The sequence below is a fragment of the Scheffersomyces amazonensis genome, assembly GCF_036850825.1.
Source record: "Scheffersomyces amazonensis strain UFMG-HMD-26.3 chromosome Unknown RJT21scaffold_2, whole genome shotgun sequence".
NCBI lineage: Eukaryota > Fungi > Ascomycota > Pichiomycetes > Serinales > Debaryomycetaceae > Scheffersomyces > Scheffersomyces amazonensis.
In genome coordinates this window covers 2,144,771-2,170,164 of record NW_027042742.1, presented here as the reverse complement: position 1 = coordinate 2,170,164, position 25,394 = coordinate 2,144,771, and the positions used below count along the sequence as shown (strand labels likewise).

The window sequence follows — 25,394 nt, the reverse complement described above, 5'->3', positions numbered from 1 at the left end:
ATATATATTTATATACATATATATAGTTTTATAGATAATGCTCAGTGATATGAGCATAAGTTTTGTTTGCTCAGATATTCCGCAAAAAAAGGCTATAACTCTTTATTAGGTAATAACTAGACAACTACAGTCTATGCCACCAATTAGATAATGAATATTTCTGAAATTAGCATAATTGAATACCATGAATACTTAAGTCATGCCATATACAGTACCACACTTTCAGTAGCTATTACTTATACTAATGATATACTACAAGTTTATAATACGTAGATATATTGCAACTGGTTGCACCGAGCTAGTAATATTTTTATTTTTGGTTTACATGCAGGCGCAGACCCGATTCAGTATGAAAAATTTAGTATAGTAATAGATGAGGTCTACTAAAGGATTAATAGTATAAGCATAATTCCTCTCACTAACATTAACAGGATGATTTCTCAAAGGAAAAGATTATCCAGTGGACTCAGTGTAACATCCAAAGTATTTGTGAGGTCACGGAATGGGAAAGCCCTTAAAATTGTTCGAGAACATTATTTAAGAAATGATATTCCATGTTATAGTGAAGCATGTAATAAATGTCATGAAATTATTAAACCTGATGCAAATGGTGAATTACCAAAATTTATTTTATCAAAAGATCCAAATAAGTTAAAGGATGGGTCTAAACATTATATTATTCTTGATACAAATATTATATTACATACTATAGATTTATTAGAAAATATTCAATGTTTTTATGATGTAATAATTCCTCAAACTGTATTAGAAGAAGTTAAAAATAGATCAATTCCAATTTATCAAAGATTAAGAGGACTTGTTAAATCAGAAGATAAACGATTTGTAGTATTTCATAATGAATTTAATGAATCTACTTATATTAATAGATTAAAAAATGAATCAATTAATGATAGAAATGATCGTGCAATTAGAAAAGTTGCTAGTTGGTATAATACTCATTTAAATGATAATAATAATTCTCATGAAAATATTAAAATAATACTTTTATGTAATGATAAAGATAATAGACTCAAGGCTAATTCAGAAGGTATTAATGCTTTATCTTTATTAGAATATATTGATCTTTTACCAAATGGTGAAGATTTAAGAGATTTAATTCCAGCTGATTCAAATACTTTTAATGATTTTAATAAAGATAATGAAACTTCATTTCCTGAATATTATTCTGATGCCAGAATTATGGCAGGAATTAAAAATGGAACTTTATATCAAGGTATTTTAAATATATCTCAATATAATTTCTTACAAGGTACAGTTCAAGTACCGGCATTTAAAAAGCCTTTATTAATTATAGGTAGTAAGAATTTAAATAGAGCATTTAATTCTGATTCAGTTATTGTTGAATTATTACCTAAGGATAAATGGAGAGAACCTTCATATACAATTATTGAAGAAACATCATTAGGAGCTGATGATAATGCTGAAGATGCTGATTCAATAGGTGATGATGATATATCTGGAACTAATGGAGTTGTATCTGATAAAGAACGACTTTTATTAGCTCAAGAAGCAATAAATGCTACTAATGCACAATCTGAAGAACGTAGATTACAACCAACAGCTAAAATTGTTGGTATTACAAGAAGATCTTGGAGATATTATGTTGGACAAATTGCTCCTACTTCAGTTATTGGTGAAGATAGTGGTAATTCATCAAAGAGTTGTTTTGTTATTTTAATGGATAAATTATTACCAAAAATTAGAATAAGAACTAGAAAATCTAAAGAATATTTAGGTCAAAGAATAGTTATATCAGTTGATTCATGGCCATCAAATTCTCGATATCCTAATGGACATTTTGTTCGATCATTAGGAGAAATTGAAAGTGCAGAAGCAGAAACTGAAGCTTTATTATTAGAACATGATGTTGAATATCGTCCATTTGCTAAGAATGTATTAGATTGTTTACCAATTGAAGGTGATAATTGGGTTGTACCTGATTTAAAACAAACTGATGATCCTCAACTTAAAAAGAGAATTGATTTAAGAGATAAATTAGTTTGTTCAATAGATCCTCCAAATTGTGTAGATATTGATGATGCATTACATGCAAAAAGATTATCTAATGGAAATTATGAAGTTGGAGTTCATATTGCTGATGTTACTCATTTTGTTAAACCTAATACTGCATTAGATCAAGAAGGAGCATCAAGAGGTACATCAGTATATCTTGTTGATAAAAGAATTGATATGTTACCTATGTTATTAGGAACAAATTTATGTTCATTAAAACCTTATGTTGATAGATTTGCATTTTCAGTAATTTGGGAATTAGATGAAGATGCAAATATTATTAATGTTAATTTTATGAAATCAGTTATAAAATCAAGAGAAGCATTTTCTTATGAAAGAGCTCAATTAAGAATTGATGATAAATCTCAAACTGATGAATTAACTGATTCAATGAGAGTTTTATTAAAACTTTCTAAAAAATTAAAACAACAAAGATTAGATGCTGGTGCATTAAATTTAGCATCACCAGAAGTTAAAGTTCATATGGATAGTGAAACAAGTGATCCAAATGAAGTTGAAATTAAGAAATTATTAGAAACTAATTCATTAGTTGAAGAATTTATGTTATTAGCTAATATTTCTGTAGCTCGTAAAATTTATGATGCTTATCCTCAAACTGCAATGTTAAGAAGACATGCTCCACCTCCAGCCACAAATTTTGAATTATTAAATGAAATGTTAAATGCTAGAAAACCAGGTATGTCTATATCATTAGAAAGTTCTAAAGCATTAGCAGATTCATTAGATAGATGTGAAGATCCAAATGATAGTTATTTTAATACTTTATTACGTATTATGTCTACAAGATGTATGATGGCAGCTGAATATTTCCCATCTGGATCGTTTGGATATCCTGAATTTAAACATTATGGATTAGCGGTTGATATTTATACACATTTTACATCACCAATTAGAAGATATTGTGATGTTGTAGCTCATAGACAATTAGCTGGAGCAATAGGTTATGAAAATTTAGATTTAAGTCATCGAGATAAAAATAAAATGGAACTTATTGTTAAAAATATTAATAGACGTCATAGAAATGCTCAATTTGCTGGTAGAGCAAGTATTGAATATTATGTTGGACAAGTTATGAGAAATAATGAATCAGTTCATGAAGGTTATGTTATAAAATGTTTTAATAATGGTATAGTTGTTTTAGTACCTAAATTTGGTATTGAAGGACTTATTAAATTAGAATTACTTGGTGATGTTAATACTGCTGATTATAATGAAGATAAATTTGAACTTAAATTTACTGATTTAAATGGTAATAAAAGAATTGTTGGAGTATTTGATAAAGTATTAGTTGATGTTAAATCAGTAAAAGATGAAATTAGTGGAAAGAGAAAAGCTCAATTATTATTGAAGTAGAATATGAAAATGCAAATGTATATTAGAAATAAATAATTGAATTATTAAACTATTAAATTATTAAATTATTAACATTTTAATGTGCTATAGTACAGAATGTGAATGAATTTATTTATATAAGAATGATTAAGAAATATATTCAACTAATTGTTTAATATTAATAATCTTAATATTATGAGTCTTACCGAATTTTATACAATCATCTAATCTCATCATTAAACCATCTTCATCTCTTACTAATTCACAAATAACTGCAGCTGGTTGTAAATTTGTTAATTCACATAATTGAACAGCAGCTTCAGTATGACCTCTTCTTTTCTTTAATAATCCTGGTACAGCTCTTAAAGGTAAAACATGACCTGGTCTAATAAAATCAGTTGGTTTAACTGTTGGATCAGCTAATTTTCTTGTTGTTAAAGCTCTATCATGAGCAGAAATTCCTGTAGTAGTACCTTCACCAAAATCACAAGTAACAGTATAAGCTGTACCATGTCTATCAGTTCTATCTTTTAACATTGGAGGTAAATCTAAAGCATCTGCTCTTTCTGTGGATAATGGAGCACATACATAACCAGAAGAATATCTAACTAAAAATGCCATTTTCTCTTGAGTCATTAATTCAGCTGATATAATTAAATCTCCTTCATTTTCTCGATCTTCATCGTCCATTACTACAAGAAATTCTCCATTCTTGAATGCTTCAAGAGCTTCTGGTATTGGGGTAAATGTTGAAGACATGATATATTTACTTATTTTACTTAAATCTATATCTATAGTACCTTTAAATAAAATTATCGGGTTTCTTTCTTTAACTATATATATTATATATTAGTAAATTTTTCACTTTCTCTTTACCGAGTTACTGTGGGGCCATCCGAACAATAACTTAGCGGTGACCAAAATGGGTTGCGCGCAGGAACTTTTCACTATTTAGTAAGCATTACTTAAATTTTACGTAGAATGAAAATCTCACTAATCACTAATCACTAAATAAAATCCTGTTAACTGCGAAAGTTAGTAGTGGTATGATGAGTATTTGTCTCTATTATTTACTAACAGTTACTATACAAATATTAACTATTACCAGTAATGTTTATATTAACAAATTAAGTTATTGGGTTAGCACAGTTTCAGACCATCTTTAGTTGAACCTAAAATTCGGATAATATCCGATGCAATGTCCAATTTTGCAATCGAAAACTAGCGCCATTCTCATACTCTCCCTCCCCTATATATGGTTATTGCCCTAAACGGCCACATCCATCTAATTCGGGAGTAAGTTCCGTCCGATTTACTATTTTCTTGAGACCGTCATCATTACCTGCCTATTTCAGTATTATGATCTATTGTTCCCTATTTCGGTATTATCTAATTATATAAATATATGTGCTTGTATTTGTGTAGTGTGTCCGGCTGATTGTAGAGGCCGCCCTGCACACAGCCCAACAGAATTAACTATGATGAAAAGTAGTGTTAAGTGTAGTCTTACTCTATTGTAAATAGTAACCATCACGAAACATGAGTCTGGATAACAATTCCGAACTTAAATCTACAGGTGAAATACTTACAGATCCTACGGGATTCACTAAATCATTCGTAACTCATTACAAAGAAGATACTAACACTGAAATACTATTTCATAAATTAGAACTTGGAGATCAAATTATTATTAATATTCAATTTAATGGAATAATGGATACTACATTTGAACTTCCATTATCATCTAAATCAACTGTCAACTTTTTAAGCTCTATACCGAATAGTTTAGATGATCCTGGTGTTGAACCTGTACTATTAGTTGGAAATCATTCTAATTTAAAGATTCTGATTATTGCATCTCAAATAGGTAAACTTATTACAACATCTAATCATCCTAAACCAGCAATATTATCAATTGGATCTAAATGGTTTGGGAAATTCGATGAAACTACTGATGATGATTTTGATAAATTAATGTTCATTCTTGAAAATATTAAAAAGTTACTCTAGAACTTGTATATATCTATGTACTTTATAATGATTATATATATAATATATATAATATATATCAACTAATTTTTTTTGAACTATTTTTTAACTTTCTTTTCTCTGATCTTTATTGGAACTAATCTTTCCTTTTGACCATAAACTAATTTATGAGGTTTCATAAATTTATTTATAACTTCATCATCAATTTTACTTCTTCTATCTTGATAAGCAGCTACAAATTCTTGTAATACAGTAATACATTCTTGTTTCATTTCTCCTGATAAAACTTCACCCTTTCTATAACCATCAGCCAATTTTTCTATTTTTTCATCATCAAAACTAAAGAATGATAAATATTGATAAGCAACATCAATATCTGGATCTCCTCCATATTTTTTATGATCTTCAAGGGTTGCTTTACCACCTGAGAATGCATATTTATTAATCTTTTTCTTAATTTCCTTTTGAGAATCTCCCATAAAGATAGAAGTAGTAGTATCAGAAGCAGACATTTTAGTTGATGCACCTTGTAAAGCAGGAAAGAATTTTGCATGAATTAATGATGGTTTAGTAAATTTTAATTTATCGGCAACATCACGACATACTCTAAAGTAAGGATCTTGATCAATAGCACAAGGAATTAAACATGGAGTCTTTGGTGGTAAACCTAAAACATCTGGAAATGATGATGGAAATGCAGTAGCAATTTGAATACTTGCAAAATGAATTTTACCAATACAATCAGAATCTTGAAATCCAAATACTGCTTTAGCAGTTGATGTAGTAATTTGTCTTGAAGTTCTAACTACATTTTCATAGAAAGCACCTCCCATATATTGTAAATCAGAAAATATAAATGTATTTTCAGGATTAAAACCAACGGCAATAATATCTTTTGCATTATCTCTTGAAAATTGTTTAACATCGTCAATAGTTAATTTTGGTTTAAATAAGAATTTTTCATCATCAGTTAATTCAATAACTAATGGTGCATCAAATACATCTTGTAACCATTTAGTAAATGTAAATGGAACCATATGACCTAAATGCATAGAATCTGATGATGGACCTCTACCAGTATAAAGGAAAAATGGTTCACCATGTTCATATAAATCTAAAATTCTTTCAAGATCTCTTTCTGAAAAGAAAACTCCTCTTTTTAAAAATGGATGAGGTTCTTGACCAGTTATAGCTTTAAATCTAGTTAAAGTTTCTGAAGTAATGGCTTTAGTACCAAATTGTTTAATTAATTTATCATAATCAATTCCTTGTGCTTTACCATCAACAACTGCACCTTCAACTTCCCATGGGGTAACAATTTGTTCAACTTCGTCCTTAATAGACAATTTTTCAACTTTCTCTTCTACAGACATTATCCAACTTCTTTATACTTTATTTTTTTGACTTAATCTGTATTAATTAAATTACTTCATCTTTCAAAGAGATAATGGATCTGTCTACTTTTTTTTTTATTTTAGAGTCATAGGACTGTATGCAGTATTTTTTCAAATATTTCAAGTATTTTTCAAAATATACGACAAAGAGAACGATTTGATTTTACTACTCCTTACAAAGTTGCAAAAGGTATTAACAAATCTACAAATTTAAGAAAATTAGATCATTAATTTATTGTTTATTTTATACCCATGCAAGAAGAAAAAACAACTTAGTTTTCAAATTTTTTTATATTATAGGTTTAAAAGTAGTAGAAGGAAAGGAAATCACAAACATCACACACACTCTTTAACCCACAATTATACAAGATGATTTATAAAAGATTTTAGAATGCGTATATATATACAACTTGAACTAAGAAAAGTGGTAGATGATAGCTCTGTAATGATAAATGTAGGTTACAAACCACAAAGGAAAGGTATGACGAGGTTTAGGTTTTTAAAATCCAACAAAAACTTTTAAAAGTGTAATTTTTGGAAGAACCACTTGTTCTTACCAGCTTGATGTTTTTCTTCTAAAGCCTTCTTAACGACTTTCTTGGCTTCTTCTCTTTGGGATGGTTCATCTAAAGCTTCTAAAGTGACAGCAGATTTGAAAGATTCAACATCTAAAGAGTATCTGGTTGGCATTAAATGGTTGTAGTTAACTAATTTAACAAATGGCTTAACCTTAGTTCTCTTGGCAGTCTTCTTAGCACCTAAGTTCTTGGTGACCTTTAATGGAGCTCTTTCGATACCAGCAACAATGGCATGTGGGAATGGGTGAGACTTGGTACCGTCATCATGTGGTTTAACAATGACAACTTTCTTACCAGCGAAACGACCTCTGACGACAATAGCTAGAATATATTAGTTAGTATATTGAATTTTCACCTTATAAAAGTGATCACTTGATAGTGTGACATTTACTAGTTCAATGAAAAATCTGAATTAATTAATTAATTAATGACAAATTATAATAATAAATGAATATATTGATTGGATAATATAAATTTTTCATAGTTGTGGTGGATCGTTACATATATATGTGGCTTGACTAGTCGATGAGCAAAATTTCATCTAGTGATTTATTGGTGAATGAATAATTTACGTTATAAGATCAAATTACTATCAAGAATAGTCTCTGAATAGAATGGCTTCTATTTAGAACATTTACTATGGCAATTATATGATTGTTGATAAATTTTATATCTATTCAGTTATGAGATGGAGGTGGAATTATATGAGATGAATAGTATTGATTTGAGATAGGATAATACTTGATAAATTTCAACAACTAGTGGCATTTCACACATTACAAGTATCACAGGTTGTTTTCTAGGACTTTATACATACCAACTTTACCTGCTTTAATGAATTTAGCCATTTTATATGATGTTTAGTATACTCTTCAAAAGCTTGTTTAAAAACTACTATGTTTGAAAAATTTTATTGATACTTCTTTTTTTTTTCCTGGTCTACTGACAATTGGCAGATTGAGGAGACATACACTATGAAAAAAGGTGTGTACTTTGGTAAATAATTTAGGGGAGACAGAGACATTTTTCACTTAGTTAAGCTTATAGGATAGGGATGAAAAGTGCGACATTTAACTCCATAACAAAAATGCTTAATTTTATATACACTACCTTACACAAACATTATAGCGGGTAAATTGAAAGGCTTCGATCACGTGAGCCTGTGACTGCTTTTTCCCCTTCACAAATTACAATCAGTAAAGTAACTTTTGCAGCCATTTTATAAAGACAAATCTCATTTTATTTATTTATATATAACTATAAGTAAAATCTTTTTATGGATAAACTCATTTCTTTCTTTGACTTCGAGCTAAAAGCTTCGAATTCATCGAAGTAATAATTTGTTTCTGAGCTCCAGTTCTTGTAGTTCTAATTATCAGTTGCGTTGGAGATGCTGTTCTATGTATATCATCTTTAGTAAAGCTAGACCGTCTATTATTTGTAATTGGATTATTGGCATTGTTTGATACTGCCAATTGAGCTGCATGTAAAGTCCCATTCTCTGTTTCTGATGATGGAAGTCCAGTATGCATATTAACTCCATTTAATGGACTTGTTGGAGGTGGAGGTCTTCTCTTTGGAGTTTTAAGTTTAATCTTAGAATTCATGAAATTTGTACCTTGAGATTTAGAATCTGATACGGCTCGAATTGTTGGTGAAGTAGGAGTACTAGGTCTTTTAATATTATTAGCAATAGGTTGAGTTAATCCATCAATTCTTCTTTTATCATCAGATTTTTTAGAAATATTATTAGTATTTCCCGTACCAATAAATGATGGAGAATCTTGAAGTTTTGGTGATGAATTTGAATTTGAATTTGAATTTATATTATTATTAGTATTATTAGTATTAGTACTAGTACTAGAAGATTTTGTTAATTCAATAGCTTCTCTTTCTCTTTCAAGTTGATTATATTTAGATCGAGCTAATGATTCTGTCCAAGGAACAACATCATATTTTTCAACTTCAAATATTAAACAAGTATTAATTGACATAATTACAAATATACCTGTACTAGGAAGTAATTTTTGAAATTTACTTGAAGAAGTTAATAATTCTTTAAAATGAATGAATGGGAATTTTAATTTAATTTCACAAATTAATCTATAATTAGATTCTTTATCATCTCTAAAAAATATTAAGGCTCTACCATGAGTAGTAATAACCATTGTACAAGTACGAGTCTTTTCTAATGCATGTTGACGAGTTGATGTACCAGACACAGAACTCGAATCGGATAAATTATCTTTATTTTTATCATTATGACCACCACTAAATCCAAGTCTTTTTAAAAGTGATGCACCTCGATGTTTATTAAGTGAATTACTATTATTATTGGAATTACCTCGACTAATTGAAGAAGTTAAACTATCAGTTTTACCATTACCTTCTGATTTATTATTATTATTATTATTAGTAGTAGTAGTATTGTCATTTTCATGAACTTCTTCAACTTCAAAATAATCAATTATTGCATCACTTTCAGTAGCTGATTGATAAATATTATCATCAGAATTAATTGATTCATTATTTCTTAATCCACCAGTTGAACCTTTAACAACTTGACTTAATAAACTTGTTCCTCGAGATGGAGCCATTGATGGTTGAATTTTATTACTAAATCCTAATGGAGAATCAGCCAATAAACCTTTATTTTTCCTTTCAAATGGTTCAGTTTGTTCTTTATGAACTAATACTGGACCTAATTTAAGAATTCTTTCATCAGGATGTTTAAGATATTGACTCCAAGCTGATTCTAATGAACTTAATGGAGGTACATCCATAACTTTTGATCTTGGTTTAATACTTGAATTACTACTACTAGTACTACTAGATTTTCTTTGAGCTAAAGATCTAGTATAATTTGATCTAGTATTAATTGTAGGTCTTAAAATATTAGTTCCAGGAATATAATCAGGAGTACTTCTAGTATTTATTGAATTCAGACTAGAAGATCTTGGAGCATGAATTTCTTCATTCAGACTATCATTATTAGTGGTATCTTCACTGGTTGAATTAGGTTCATTATCTCGTTTATTTAATACAAATGCTGCAACACTTGCAGGATTTACCAGTTTAATATCATTAATAGATGATTTTTTATTTCCTGGTATAATATCTGAATTTGAACCATTATTATTCTTTTTATAAATCTTTTTCGATAATGGAACTTGAACTTGAGATGAAGATTTAGATAATTCAGGAATTTTCATCATTGATTTTGCTGTCATTTTATAAGGTCCTAATTCAGGAGGTTCTTTATACCAAATCAGATTAAAATCATTAAAATTTATATCTTGAAAGAAGAAATGATTTTGAATTTGTTGAATGGTTGCTCTTTTAGATGGTTGTAATACTAAAATTTGTTTAATTAAATCTCTTACAACATTAGGAAATCCAGCACTAAAGGCAAATTGTAATTTTGTAATTTTTTGAAAAGTTAAATATTCATTTGTAGCTTTAAATGGTGGTTTACCAGCAATCATTTGATAAATTATACATCCAAATGCCCAAACATCTCCAGGTTTACCACAATATTTATTTTCTAATAATTCTGGTGAAACATATTCTGCTGTACCAACAAATGATTTTGCTCTTACATCTACTGGATATTCTTCACTTTCATCATTTTTCTTTTCTAATAATCTGGCTGTACCAAAATCAGTAATTTGAATTCTTAATTTATCATCTAATAATATATTTTCTGGTTTAATATCTCTATGAATAACTCCATTATCATGCATATATTTTATTGCATCAAGAATTTGAGCTCCAAAATGTTTTGTACAATCTTCACTTAATGTTCCATATTTTTTAATTAATGATAATAATTCTCCATTAGATGCATAATCTAATACAAAATATAATGAACTTTTATCTTGAAATGTAAAATATAATGAAATAACTCCCATTCTATTACTTAAACGATTTAATGCATGCTTTTCGATATTAACATATTTAACTTTCTTTTCTTTAATAATATGTCTTTTATCAAGAATTTTAATGGCATATTGTTTAGATGTATGTTTATCAGTTCCAAGTATTACTGTAGAATATGATCCTTCACCTAATTGTTTACCAAATTGAAAATCCAGTACTCCACGTTTTATAATAACTGAATCCTTTAGTTCTCTTACTGCAGCTCCTTTTTCATTCCAATTCTCATTGTCATTATCTTTATCATTAGAGGGATTAGGTATATTATCTCCATTTCCATTATTATTATTATCTTGTTCTTCTTCTTCTTCATCATCATCATCATCATCTATAGCAGATTCAAGGGGAGATCCAAATAACTTTTTAAATTCTGTCTCTGAAGTTGGAGTATCTAATAATACATTTAATGAAGAATTTGTTAAAGCATGAGGAGCATGATTTCTAGGATTAAAATCAAATTCCGATGAATTGGGAGTTTCAGGTGCACTTCTTACAACATTTTCATCATCTTGTAAATGTATTGAGGATAATCTTGATGAGATATGCAATTGTTGATTAATAGATTGTAAAAATTTTGAATTTGAATTTGAATTTGAATTTGAATTAACTCGATCTTTATCTGAATCAAGAGTATCAATACTATCATGATTAGATTTCAGAGTATAAGTATTATAAATACTATCAATTTCATTATTTAAATCTTGAAATCCAGATACTGGACGACGATTATCAGTTTGCAGATACGGATCCATAATATTCAGTACCTTTCTATAAAATTTAATTTAAAATGGGTTTTAAATAGGGCAATTATACATAGTAATTTTATATATAACCATAAAAGATCGAGTAACGAGCAATAATTAATGGTTCTAATAAAAAATGGTAGTAGTTAACAATATTTAATGTTAAATTGATTTATCACTAATTGTTATGAATATTGCCTCGGTAATTCTTTGTTAACTTTAAAAATATTGCCAATTCAACGGGTGTTAATTGTGTTCTTAAGCATATTGCCAACTCCAAATCCAGCTTGGTCAAAGTGAATGAAATTGTGTGCGTCACGTGCCGCGCGCTCGTGCTCAGGGGATTACCAAATTAGGTTATCTATGACGTAGTCGGAGGACTAATAGTAACTATGATAAAGTATAAGTATAAGTATAAGTATCTGTATATATCCAAATATCTATATATCTATATATCCATATATCCATATATCCATATATCCATATATACATGTATAAAGAATTTACTAGATAACTATATCTACACAAAGAAATTGTACTTGTATAAATCTACTTAGTAGCAAGAAGTGTTCTCTTATGTAACCCACTACATCTATTTAGGGGTACGTATTGCGGCATGGATGGACCCAATCGGGATAAGTTCGGTTATGTATAGGTGCCAGCCATTATCTGCAGGAATATGTAACCCTATAGTTATAGCCATATATACAAATATACCAATAACCAACAGTAACTAACAATAAATATTACTATAAAATTAACAATTTTAAACTATAATGGCATTCCCATTTGATAATACACGACTATTAGCTCATCTACGAGCATCTTATTTAGCTTCAAATGATCAAGATAATTTTACTCATAGAATTATTAAACCTATAATAATTAATAATGATCAACATGGTATACCATATCCTACAATTCCTCAAAGTGAATCACCTCCAATAACTTTCCCAATTGCTAGACATGTACAAAAATCAGTTAATAATGGAGAGTCTCATAATTCAAATTCTCATAGACATCATAAGAGGAAACTGAGAACGGTTCATAGAAAGAATATTCATCATCATAATAAATCAATTTTGTCTAATGGTAAATCTCTCGAAGTACCAGTACCTGAAATTTTAACTCCTGAACCTGAAGATTCTCAATCACAATCACAATTACAATCCCCACCAGAATCAGAAATTCAATCAGAATCTCAACCAGATTTAAATACTGTTCTTGAACTGATAGAAAAGGGAGAAAATGATGATCGAGATACTGATTCAAAATCATCTAAATCAGTTTTAAAATCCAATATTCCTTCAGAAATAGTTCGATTCTTTCAAGCAGGAAATCTGAAGGAGAAAATTAAACAAAATATTGAAGACAATGATAGTAGTCTGTCAATCAATACTCAAATAAATCCTAATGTAGAAGAAGTTGAAGTAGTGAGTTTTGATAATACATCTGATTTAATTAAACAGAAATCAAATGGTAGAAGAGATAGAAGAAAATCAGATGATAAATCAGATGCAATAACTATAGATTCTGATTTCGGAGTACCGGTAGATTCAGATGGGAAAGTTATTCATAATTATAGTGATGAGAAGGTAGAAAATGATGAAGAAGAAGATGAAGAAGATGATGGGGAAGATGAGGAAGATGAGGAAGATGAGGAAGATGAGGAAGATGAGGAAGATGAGGAAGATGAAGATGAAGATTATAGTGATGAATTTGAAGATTTTGATGATGATGAAGATGATGAAACTTCATCTACTGATTCAGCATTTACAGACATTGAAACAGATTCAATTTTAGATTCATCTATGTTACTTGATACATATGTTGCCAATCCCAATAGTTTTTCATTTACAACCCAAACCAATTCTAAACGAGAAAGGAAAACTAAAAGAGGTACATCATTTGATAATCCTAGTTTATCTAAAACAGGTAATTTTAGACAAAATTCTATTGCAAATTCTTCAAAAGTTTCTACTATAAAATCAACTAATTCATTAAATAAAGAAAAGAAACCTTCAGTAGTATTTGAAAAAATTGATCGAGAAATTTCTAAACCAATTATAAAATCTTCTAATTTAAGTTCATTAATTCAAGCTCGATTTAAATCTCCAAATGTAAATCCATTAAAATATTTTACATTTGTTGAAAGTGATGTAACTAATATAACCAAAGCATCAGTTGATATTTTTTTACCTCCTAATAGAATTCCTATATTACGAGATTTAAAAATTAATGATAATGTATCAATATCTGATTGTATTGGATTTATATTATTAAATTTACATCAAATACCAGAATTTACTAAAAATGTATCTGATCCAATAATTTTAAATCCAATATATTGGAGACTTGAATTAGTTGATGAAGATGGAGAAAATTATGGATCTTTTGGAGTATTAGAAAGAAATCGGAATCTTAAATCATATAATTATCCTAAAGAATTAGCATTATGTAAAGTTAATGATCAAAAGGAAATTGCCAAGAATGAAAGTCAATTCCCTCTTGCTATGGAATTTAAACAAAATTTACTTAAACATCGACAAAATAAAGATGAAATAATTAATGAAGATCAAATTCCTAATGGTAAGATTCAATTAAAAATTTCTATGCCTTTAGTAATTTCTAGTACTTCAACAAGTTATTTATATTATGCAAATAGTGATGATTCTTCAGGTTATATATTACGAGAATTTTGTACAGAACATGGATTACCCATGTCTAAATTTCAATTCAAGATATCTTCTAAAAAGTCTAATAATACTACTACTACTACTACTACTAATAATAATAATAATAATATTAAAAGTACAAGAAAGGTTCATAGTTCTAATTCTATGCTTGAAGAATCTCTGATATCAAGGATTGTTCGAGATGATGAAAAGGCAGGAGATTTAGTAGGTTATACACTTGAATTAGCTCCTATTGGTAATAGACTTAGTTTTATTGGAACTAGTTCAATTGATAATCTGTTATTAAATAATACTATAACTCCATCAGAAGGTACATTCACTATGAATATTACTCCTGATAAGAAACAATTGGAAGAAAAGTTCCATGCACTTCCTATGGAACAACCTGAATCATCAACAATTTCCAGAAGAGTTACTTCAACATTAAGAAGAAAAGAACCGCCACCACCTAGTGTAAAAGAGATCAAAGCCGCTATTAATTCTAATAAATATCTTGATGATATTATTACGGGGAAGAATCCTCTGTTACCTACTAATTTAAATTCAATTTATTTTAAATGGAAAGTATGGAGAAAGAAAACGACTATTTTAAATAAAATGGAACGTTCATTGGTTATTGATGGTGATTATATTCATTTAACTCCATCTGAAGATGTGGTGTTCAAATTAAATCCTGGTGATAATCCATTTGGACAAAGTGAAATGAATCAAAATCAAAACCAGAATCAAAATCAAAATCAAACGCAAAATCAAAATCATCATCATCATCATTATTATAATTATAACAATTATTATAAAGAACTGTTAAAGAAGACTAGTTCATTTCATATTACACAAATTGTTAAATTAAAACAGTATAAAGATTCTAAGAATCCTAATCATTTTAAGATTGTTATTCAAAAACCAGTAGATAGTGCTACAAGTGGTAAAGATAATGCACCTATTAAAAAGAAGTATGATTTAGAGGCTAGAAGTGTGAGTGAATGTCAAGAGATTATAGATAAGATTCGGTGGGTACTTCAAGTGTACAATGCCTCGAACTTTTAGGACAATATAGAATATAGATAGTAAGAGACAATACAAGTAATGCATTGTAAAGTAAGTTATAGGCAATGTAATGATGTGTATTAAGCTATTATATTCAAATCAATCTGTAATTATATTTATCAAAAGTTGTTGTATCTCTTTCATAGTTATTGTATTTTAATTTCTTTTCAATCTTGCCTATTCATTAATAATCTTATATAATCATATACTTTATAATCATACACTTTATAATCATTCTTTATAATCATTCTATATAATCTTACATCTTAAAATAATTTGATTTATCTTTTCGCAGCCATTGCAGAGTCGTGTGTTTGTGTCAAGACTCTGCCCTAAAAAAATATATAGGGCATCGAGAAATTACTTAACCATAATACTAAACATATAACAATACATAATAATACAGAATAATGGCCCTTTCAGAGAACTGGAAGAAGCTCAGTTTAAGAGTAGAGAAGAATGGTAAAGGCAAGGGCCAAGGCAAAGATGCAGGAAAAGGCAAAGTAGTCAAAGTTCGGAAATTCAAGAAAGTAGTCAAGGTAGATGAGCATAATCATAATCATAAAGTCATTGAAAAGGTTAATGTAATACCGACTAAATCCACCATTGAAAGTATATTAGCAACCGATAAAGAAATCACTTCGCAAGATCTTTTAAATGCTAAAGAATCTGAGAGTCACAAGTTAATACCGAAAGGTAGTGACTCACGTAAAATTGAGCCGGGGAAATATTTATCAATGGATTGTGAATTTGTTGGAGTAGGACCTGAAGGAGCTGAGTCAGCTCTTGCTCGAGTTTCAATAGTTAATTTCTATGGTCATGTAATACTCGATGAGTTTGTGAAACCTCGAGAAAAAGTTACCGATTGGAGAACTTGGGTTAGTGGAGTTACTCCAAAACATATGCATAATGCTATAACATTTACTGAAGCCCAACAGAAAACTAGTGATTTATTAAAGGGAAGAATCTTAGTAGGACATGCCATTCATCATGATTTAGATGCCTTATTCTTATCTCATCCCAAAGTGATGATTAGAGATACAACTCAATATGTTCCATTTAGAAAGATTGCTAGTGGTAGAACTCCATCATTAAAGAAGTTAACTCTGCATTTTTTACAAATCGATATTCAAGGGGCTGCGCATTCTTCAGTAGAAGATGCCCGAGCCACTATGTTATTATTCAGGTTACATAAGAGAGACTTTGAAAGACAGTTGAGACAGAAGAGTAAGGTGTAGATATGTGTATATATGTATTAATAAACCATAGTCTAATCTAATTAAATAATAATTCTTAATTCTTAATTCTTAATTCTTAATTCTTAATTATCAATCCTCTAATCGTGAGCCTTCCACAAATAAACATGCACTTCTATAGAGCATCATTTGTAATTTCTTTAAATCAGAAGATATGGTATTTTCAAATGCATGAGTGGCATGAAGACCTTCAGGACTTCTCATTTTCCTATTCTCTTTAACTATCAGTACTTTATGAGCTTGAAGAACTTCATCAACTTTCCCCTTATAAATAGCCGGTGAATAAGTATCTGAAGAAAATACAGAAATCATAATCTTTGAAATAGTTTCAACAAGATCGGTTGAATTGGAAGTTAAAAATGATTGTTCTAATGCTGGTTTAACTATATGATATACTAATAAACCAAGTTCAGGAACTCTTCTAAATATATAATCATAAAGTTGTAAGAATTTTGTTTTAAATACTGAATCAATTGATTTAGATTCAACAAAATAAGCAGCATGAATAAGAGATATTTGAGAAACATAATTATTTCTAGTAAGAAATTCAACAATAATTCTTGGAAGTTTACCATTAGTAATACTAACATAATCAGTTTGTAAACCAAGTTGTTTAATAAATCCATCAAATTCATTTTCATCAGTACTTAAAAAGATGAATAAAAGATAAGCAAGGGCATTATTTGAAGCATATATTCCTTCAGCTTCACTTCGATTTCTATATTTATATCTAAAAGTAAAATATTGTTTTAAACAAGTAATTGATGTATGTTTAAAATGACTAACTCTTAATCCTTGAGTTAATACAAAGAATATATGAATTCCAAAATTTTCTTGAGTAATTTCAAATTTATAAGATTTCTCAAATTCAGAAATATATGGTTCAAGAAATAATCGTTGTTCAAATGATTTATCAATATAATCTTGTCCAACTTCAAAGATTTTTTCAAGACAATTAACTAAACATTGAATTGATGGTTGATATAATACTGAATAATTCATTAATCCAAAACAAAATTGAGGCCATATTAATACGGGAGGTAATATAGATGTCTTGGGTAATCCTTGAATAACTCTAGCCGTAGCAATAGTTATACTAGTAGTATATTCTAAAGTACTTACATCACCATTAGCAATTAATTTTAATCCTCGACAAGCGGTTGAATCATTAATTCCACTTTTGGCAAGAATTCCATATACTAATATACCTCGACTTTGAAATAATGAATCCTTAGAAAATGCTACATCAATAGCATTAGAACACCAACGAGCTCGCCAAAGTTTTGTATCATCAGTTGACCCAATAGCCATAATAAAATCATTTAGGTAATCACAAAGAATTTCAAAATTAGTGGCTCGATTATAGATTTGTCCAATATCCATTGATGAACTAGTAATATCTCTTGTCATACCAAATAACATCTTAGCTCGTTGACTACTAAAATAAGTAATGGTATCATCCACGACAATTTCTTGTTGATTGGTTAATTCGGGTTTATGTAAAAATGATTGAATGATATTTATCACTAATTTCTGTAAATCAGCTCCAAATTCCAAATAAATATTATCAATGAATAAAGTACAAAAGAAAAAGATATCGGCCACATAAAGTCGAGCTAAAGTATAAGAATTAAAGAATAATGAAGAACATATCTTTACAAGTACTTTAATTTCAAATAATCGACTTTGAGATGCAATTGATGATTCATGTTTTTTAGCTTTATTAACACAATTAATTAATCGAGATACCACTTCTCCACTAACTTCAATTGATGGACTTATAGTGGCAATAATAAATGACCAATCAGTATCATTTTTATTATCAACAGCAAAGGCCACGACTTCATCAACCAATACAGAAATTAATCGAGTTTCACTAAAGAGTCGTTTCCAAATATAATCATTAAGAAATGCAATATGATCTTTATTAAGAGCCAGAATTCGACAAAATTGTCGAACAAGTTCAGCTAATCTTCCGGCTCCATTCTCTTCACTAGCAAGATAAATATAATCATAAATATTTCTAATCCAGGGAGAAATATATATGATAGAACTTAATTTATTTTCTTCGGGTAATTTATCATAATTATCAAAAAATGCTTTAAAGAATCTATATGATAATGTTGGTAAATTATTTGATAAATGAGTTGATACAGATACGACAAATTGAGTTGAATTGGCAGGAAAGGCAATGGATTTTGCATGATGACAATCTATACCAAAATCAATATCAAAATAAGTTGATAAAGCTCCAAATAATAAAGAAGAAGAAAGTCTTACTTCATCATCATTACATAATAATCCTTGGAATACAATATTATATAATCTACCAAACCAATGCATATTATGTTCAATTTCCATTCCTCCCAGAGATCTTTCATCGGCACTTTTAATTTCTTTAGTTAATCGAGATGTTGTAAAATAAACAAATCGTAAAATTTCCAGTCGTTCATGAGATCTCATGGTGATCTTATGACCAAAACTTAAATTGACGGTAAATTCATCAGCATGACCAGTATAATTTGATATTTCACATTTATTAACTTCCAGTAATCGATAAATTTCTACTGGAACAAAACTATCCGTTACACATGCTGGACCTTTAAATGAAATTTCTTCTTCTGAACATAATTGTAACCATCTTCTACCAATTCGAAGATTTATTGGTGAATAAGTTTGAGTACTTTCATCATATACTTTCACATGATTAAAGATAACTTTTGTATCTCTTAATATCGATATAGTTTCTGCATCTAAACATAAACTATGAATAATTTCGGGTGGATCTACTTGAGAATAAGTATATATCTTTGTCCCAAATTCAGCACCAATTTGTCGTAATTTCCTCATAGCATTGGTTAATCCAATATATCCTGAACGAGGAATATTATAATAATAAATTCTTGCACAATTCTTAAATAATTGTTCGGGAGCATATGTACTTATAAGATTAATATATAATGAATCATAACCTTCTGGGAGTACTAATTCTGTAAAATTTAATACCACATAAAACTTATTATCCCATACTTGAGAGGCAGTTTCAAAATATTTATAAACCATTAAATGTAAATCATTATTAAGTTGACGATGTAATTGTTTAAAGTGCATAAGTACTACGGGAGTTCCATCAGAAAAGATGGAATTTTCAATGGCGGTAGTTTCAATGGATTTCTCATTATACTCTAAGGACATCTTAGTCATAAAATCATTATACTGATTATTAGCCACATTATTTGGATCGATTGTTCTGGTACCATTAATTTGTAATTGTACTGAAGGTTTAGCATACCCTAATTCATGAGCAATTTCATCAAATAATTTAAATGTTTGAATTCTTTCATGAAGTGGGGTAGTATTATTGGTCGATGTTAAGTATTGAATCTTAATATTAACAAAATAAGTATAAATGAATTTATGTAAATACCGTAATTCTGCCACGGGTTTCTTAGGAATACTTTCAAATGGATATCCATGAGATGGTTGAGTGGCTACTTGTTTCATAAAGGCAAATACTTTAATATTAGCAAGATTAATTTCTTCAACTTTAGATGCTAACCCAGGTAATTTTAATGAACTTAAAGATCCATTGGCGATATTTTGTAAGACTTTAGTTAATTGAATTAATGTTTTTCTTACTTTGGGATTAGTAATGGTTACATCAAGAAATACTTCAGGACTAACTATAGCCGGACATATGAATCTTAAAAATAAGAATGAACCCACGGCAATTAAAGCAGAATCAGTAAATTTCTTCTCCACACAAATATATATTTCTGAACAAATGAATTTAAATGAATCAGGAATATTATCTATAGATTCTGTAATTATATCTACTAATTGATTAAAATATTTCATAAATAATTCTGTATCAGTCGTGGTAGTTTCAACTTTTTCAACTTGACATATAATATCATTATCAATTAATTCTTGTACAAATGGTTTAAGAGTTGTAACAAGATATTCTGTACCATAATCCTTAACGAAATTCGAAAGTAATCTCGTTAAAGTTGAATTACTTCTAAACATATCGGAAGATCGAGTAACATTATTAAATTCTTCATTTAAGAGAATTCTAAAGAGTCCATCTAATTTCTTAGTATACCCAAAGATTCCAAATAATGATGAAGAAAATAAACTATGTTCCGTCAGAGATGCTACTTCTGCCACTGCTCCATAAATATCAATAATTTCCAGTAATTTTTCAATTATATGTTCAGGATATTCATCTTTAGATTTCTTACTCTTTCGAGACGCTAACATATATGAGAATACACTTAAAAAGATTGATCGTATCTTCTTATTTGGATGATATCCCATGGGTAATACAAATTGCATGCCTATATCTGTATCGAATTTTAAAATATTCAGAACACTCTTAAGAATATTCTCAATAATTTGATTAATCTTATGTCTTGATTTAGTGGTGGGAATACTAATTACTGAATACTTTTGAATAATCTTATAAAAGATTGAGAAATAATTGCCAAAGGCTAAATCTTTATACTTTCTAATTTCTGTATCTTTAGTTCCTTCTGGAACTTCAAGGACAATTTCTTCTAATTGTAACAGTAAACATTTGGATGATAAGACTGCTAAATCCATTAGATAAAGTTCTGATTCATTAGTGGCGGATTTAATTGAATGTCCTGAACTATTAATAGTTCCAGTTCCATCATCATCGCGAGGATCTTCAAAGAATACTGCTTGTTCTAACCATTCAGCTGATGCCTTAGCATAAAGATTTCGAAGTTTAAATGCTCCTTTTAATCCTACACGTTCTCGTTCTCCTTCTAAAGTTATCCCTAATCGACAAAATTTTAATTTAAGTCGAAGCATATCCTTTACATCATCCAAAAGATTAATAAATTTTAAAAAGAATTGACAAATATTGGGTAATAAAGATACTAAAAGAAAGGCTCCATCATTCTTAATGGTTATCATATTAGTTATTATTACTAATGCTTGTTCAATATAAAGTACTGATTCATCATTAATGATTTTCTTTTCTGCATAAACATTACCTACCGTCATTAATTTAGTCGAAATTAAATGATATACATCAGAATGAGATTCATTAGATAAGGCATCAGTAACCACTAATCGAATTCCTAAATCAGGAAATGTAAGTAATCCAATACATTTATCAAAGAAATCACTAATATAATTAAAAGATTTCTCCTTTTGAATAGGATCATTATTTGAAAAATTAGTCGATAAGAAACATCCGGAAGTAGAGACTAAGAATCCTGTATAATGTTTAAATACAAGGGATTCATCTTTAATCTCTAATAATTCTAACCATCGATTATATATAACTAACCATACTTGATATAAAGATTTAGTTGGTTTAGCATCTCTAAGAATATTTCTAAATCGTTTATGAAGTGATACAAATCCTGTAAATACTGAATCATCACTAACAATCTTTTCAAACGTATCAATTAAATTCTCATCAATCTCTTGTCCATTATTCTTATATAATTGAGATTGAGTATTAATTTCATTACAATACCATCTCATAGTAATCTTGGCAATATTATAAAATTGAATATCATGAGTACATAATGAAAGTAACAAGATCTTTTCAATGGAATGAATCACTCCTCCACCTACTTCGAAATATTTCCCAGTTTCTTTATCAGTTATAATCTTATTAGATAATATAATGGGTCCAAATACATCACGACGTTGTAAGAAATCATTAATGAATAAGAAACATGCTTTAAATTTCGAATCTGTTAATGATAACAGTAAACTGGATTCACAAATCGATTGAATTATATAATTGGAAATTGTATAATTGGCAAAGGTTGATAAAGTTGTATAATTCTTAGCAATTCTCGTATCTTCATCGACTAATTTCATCGCCAATGAACATGCTGCATCAAATAATCGAGGATCTTCAACTTTAGATTTAAATGCCATTTTAAATGGGATACATGCTTCTTGACAGAATAGTAAGATCTTATGAATTAATTCATCATATGAACCATTTTGTAAATTAAAATCATTCATTAATTCAGAATCATTAAAGTATAAATCAGGGGCAGCTGTGAATACAAGAAATGCATCACTTAAGATTTCTTGAGTCGTATTAACGAGTTTTAATCGATGTTTAGATAAGGAATTATGTCCCGTAGTAGTGGTAGTAGAAGAAGAAGAATGAGATCCATGATGAGGATGAAGAAGATGAGTATTATGGGGAGAAGCCGTAACTGAATTGTGTTGTTTGGTGGTGTTTGTGGTGGTGTTTGTGGTGGACTCTTCTAATTGAGCATCTAAATTATGATTATTGGTATTACTGAGTGATGTACTAGAAGGAGAAATATCCTGAAGATAATGATCTAAACTGGTCTTCTTGGTGAGAGGGAATTCTGAAGGGAAATTGAATAATTGACCACTTTCTACACTTAAGATATCAGAATATAATGAAGCAGCAGATGACAGTGATGAAAGTACAGATTGACGTTCATAATCATATTGTCTTAAGATCTTTATAGAACCAAAGATCATTGATTTTAATGCAGTAGATAATTTAATCATTAAATCTTTAAAGATATTTCGAGCTCGATCTAATTCAGAAAACCCCTTAAGAATCTTAACTAAAATCTTAACTTCTCGAATATTATCTTTATAATTCATATAATTTTGGATAACTATATTATTATACTTTTCTGGTTTTAACATACATGCCGCAATATAAAAGTTAACCACTAAATAATCATATTTAATAAATAATGATTCATCATTTGCCAAAGTTGTGGCATGATGTTGACCATATTTCAGTAAATTTATATGAGTAGTATCAAGATATTTTAATCCAAATTTATATATAGGATGATCAATATAATTTGCTGATTTTAATCGAGCTGCTAAATGAAACATATTAATTAATGAATCAAAACTTTCTAAATTAGTTAATAATGATGAATCCTTTAAAATGGTTACTAAGAATTTTAATCTTTTATTAAATGAGATTTTTAATTTGTTTAATGGTTTACCAGAATCTAATTCAACATAATCTTCAATACATAATATAACTAACCAAGTTAATGTAAATGTTGAACATGGTAATGCAGTAAAATTATCATCAAATACTGAAGATGCATGATCGAAAAGGTTTTGATCCACTTTTAAAAATTCGGGATTATCAAATGTTATAATTGAATTATAATCTTGAGTTCTTGAAAATGTTTGATCTTTAACACTAGTAGCCAAAAATACATAAAATACTTGTTTCCAACTAATTGATTTCATTAATGGTAATGCTTTAATTATATCGGCTGCAATCTTTTCACTATTAGCATGAGAAAAGAACATAAATTTAATCATGGGAGAATATTTTTGAAGGATTGGGATAGGAATTAATTCATCATTATTTGAATAAGTAAATAATTTTGATTGAATAAAATCATAATAATTATCGGGATTAGCGGACGCTATATATCGTAAAATGATTTCAATATTATTATCGATTTCATTAATATAATTATTAAGAATTTCCATTTCTTGTGATGAACTTGAATTTAATTGTTGTTGTAAACTACTGTTAGTTGTTGTTGTACCACTACTATTTGAATCAATTATGGGATTATTTTCATAATCTAATTCTGGTTTAACTACTGATAATACTCGTTTAAGTACTCCAGAAGATAATAAATTCATAAATGTACTTAATAAATGATTAATTACTGAAGAATCTATTGGATTTGGACGTTCATAATAATAATATCGAGAATAATTCGATACAACATCATTAATATCATAATTATAAATTGTCTTTTGTCGATTCCAATTATACTTTAAAATATCAGATAATAATTTAACAATTATTAATGTAGAAGAAAGAGATTTTTCATCTCGATCTTTTAATTTAATACCATTGGCTTCATCATTAATAGCAATTAAATGATGACAAAGTGATACAAGAATAAATGTAATTATTGAAGGATGTTTATTATGATTATCAATCAAAATCTTTTTGGCAATTAAGAATTGAGGATTTAATTCAACTTCCGCAAGGGGATGTCCAGTTCTATTAGGTAAAAGTGATTGAACTCGAATTATGATGGTATCTATGAAAGCCCTTCGATTTTCGATATTAGTATCTTTATCCATGGTAATTGTAATGGAATTGGAATGGAATGGAATGGAATTGAATTGGAATGGAATTGAAATTGTACTGTTCTAATATAGTGTTATTATTATTATAATTATTATGGATGTCTTCTTGTGTTTCTTGTCTTTCTTGTCTCTTCTCTTCGGTATTTCTTTATCTCTATGGTTTCTTGGAGGTTATTCCCCAAGTTTTCTATAACGATTCGTTCAATTGATATATATGGCGATGGAAATTATAACTACGTAG

The 25,394-nt window shown here is 28.6% G+C and overlaps 9 protein-coding genes across 9 annotated transcripts; 4 read left to right on the top strand and 5 right to left on the bottom strand. All coding sequences in view use genetic code 12, as the record gives it.

Annotated features, from left to right (window-relative positions):
• The first annotated feature begins 388 nt into the window (after positions 1-388).
• On the top strand, positions 389-3,471 carry RJT21DRAFT_25147 (exosome catalytic subunit). The gene has a single exon (XM_064883886.1). It carries the CDS (start codon positions 433-435, stop codon positions 3,406-3,408), a length of 2,976 nt encoding a protein of 991 aa, XP_064739907.1. The 5' UTR covers positions 389-432; the 3' UTR covers positions 3,409-3,471.
• Positions 3,472-4,536, bottom strand: RIB3 (3,4-dihydroxy-2-butanone-4-phosphate synthase). The gene has a single exon (XM_064883885.1). It carries the CDS (start codon positions 4,144-4,146, stop codon positions 3,535-3,537), a length of 612 nt encoding a protein of 203 aa, XP_064739906.1. The 5' UTR covers positions 4,147-4,536; the 3' UTR covers positions 3,472-3,534.
• Positions 4,537-4,890: 354 nt separating this feature from the next.
• RJT21DRAFT_119308 (uncharacterized protein) lies at positions 4,891-5,521 on the top strand. The gene has a single exon (XM_064881353.1). The coding sequence runs from the start codon at positions 4,927-4,929 to the stop codon at positions 5,395-5,397; it is 471 nt and encodes a 156-aa protein (XP_064739905.1). The 5' UTR covers positions 4,891-4,926; the 3' UTR covers positions 5,398-5,521.
• On the bottom strand, positions 5,387-6,812 carry WRS1 (tryptophan--tRNA ligase). The gene has a single exon (XM_064881352.1). It carries the CDS (start codon positions 6,747-6,749, stop codon positions 5,475-5,477), a length of 1,275 nt encoding a protein of 424 aa, XP_064739904.1. The 5' UTR covers positions 6,750-6,812; the 3' UTR covers positions 5,387-5,474.
• Positions 6,813-8,260, bottom strand: RPL27A (60S ribosomal protein eL27). Its single transcript, XM_064881351.1, has 2 exons — positions 8,166-8,260; positions 6,813-7,669 (listed from the first exon to the last, which is right to left on the bottom strand). The coding sequence occupies exons 1-2, from the start codon at positions 8,194-8,196 to the stop codon at positions 7,290-7,292; spliced, it is 411 nt and encodes a 136-aa protein (XP_064739903.1). The 5' UTR covers positions 8,197-8,260; the 3' UTR covers positions 6,813-7,289.
• RJT21DRAFT_125642 (PDPK1 family serine/threonine-protein kinase) lies at positions 8,261-12,269 on the bottom strand. The gene has a single exon (XM_064882834.1). The coding sequence runs from the start codon at positions 12,034-12,036 to the stop codon at positions 8,635-8,637; it is 3,402 nt and encodes a 1,133-aa protein (XP_064739902.1). The 5' UTR covers positions 12,037-12,269; the 3' UTR covers positions 8,261-8,634.
• A 1,430-nt stretch (positions 12,270-13,699) lies between these two features.
• On the top strand, positions 13,700-16,011 carry RJT21DRAFT_119301 (uncharacterized protein). Its single transcript, XM_064881350.1, has one exon. The coding sequence runs from the start codon at positions 13,839-13,841 to the stop codon at positions 15,768-15,770; it is 1,932 nt and encodes a 643-aa protein (XP_064739901.1). The 5' UTR covers positions 13,700-13,838; the 3' UTR covers positions 15,771-16,011.
• A 45-nt stretch (positions 16,012-16,056) lies between these two features.
• On the top strand, positions 16,057-17,097 carry RJT21DRAFT_119300 (putative 3'-5' exonuclease). The gene has a single exon (XM_064881349.1). The coding sequence runs from the start codon at positions 16,181-16,183 to the stop codon at positions 17,006-17,008; it is 828 nt and encodes a 275-aa protein (XP_064739900.1). The 5' UTR covers positions 16,057-16,180; the 3' UTR covers positions 17,009-17,097.
• Positions 17,059-22,479, bottom strand: IRA2 (Ras GTPase activating protein). The gene has a single exon (XM_064881348.1). It carries the CDS (start codon positions 22,058-22,060, stop codon positions 17,099-17,101), a length of 4,962 nt encoding a protein of 1,653 aa, XP_064739899.1. The 5' UTR covers positions 22,061-22,479; the 3' UTR covers positions 17,059-17,098.
• Positions 22,480-25,394: the final 2,915 nt, after the last annotated feature.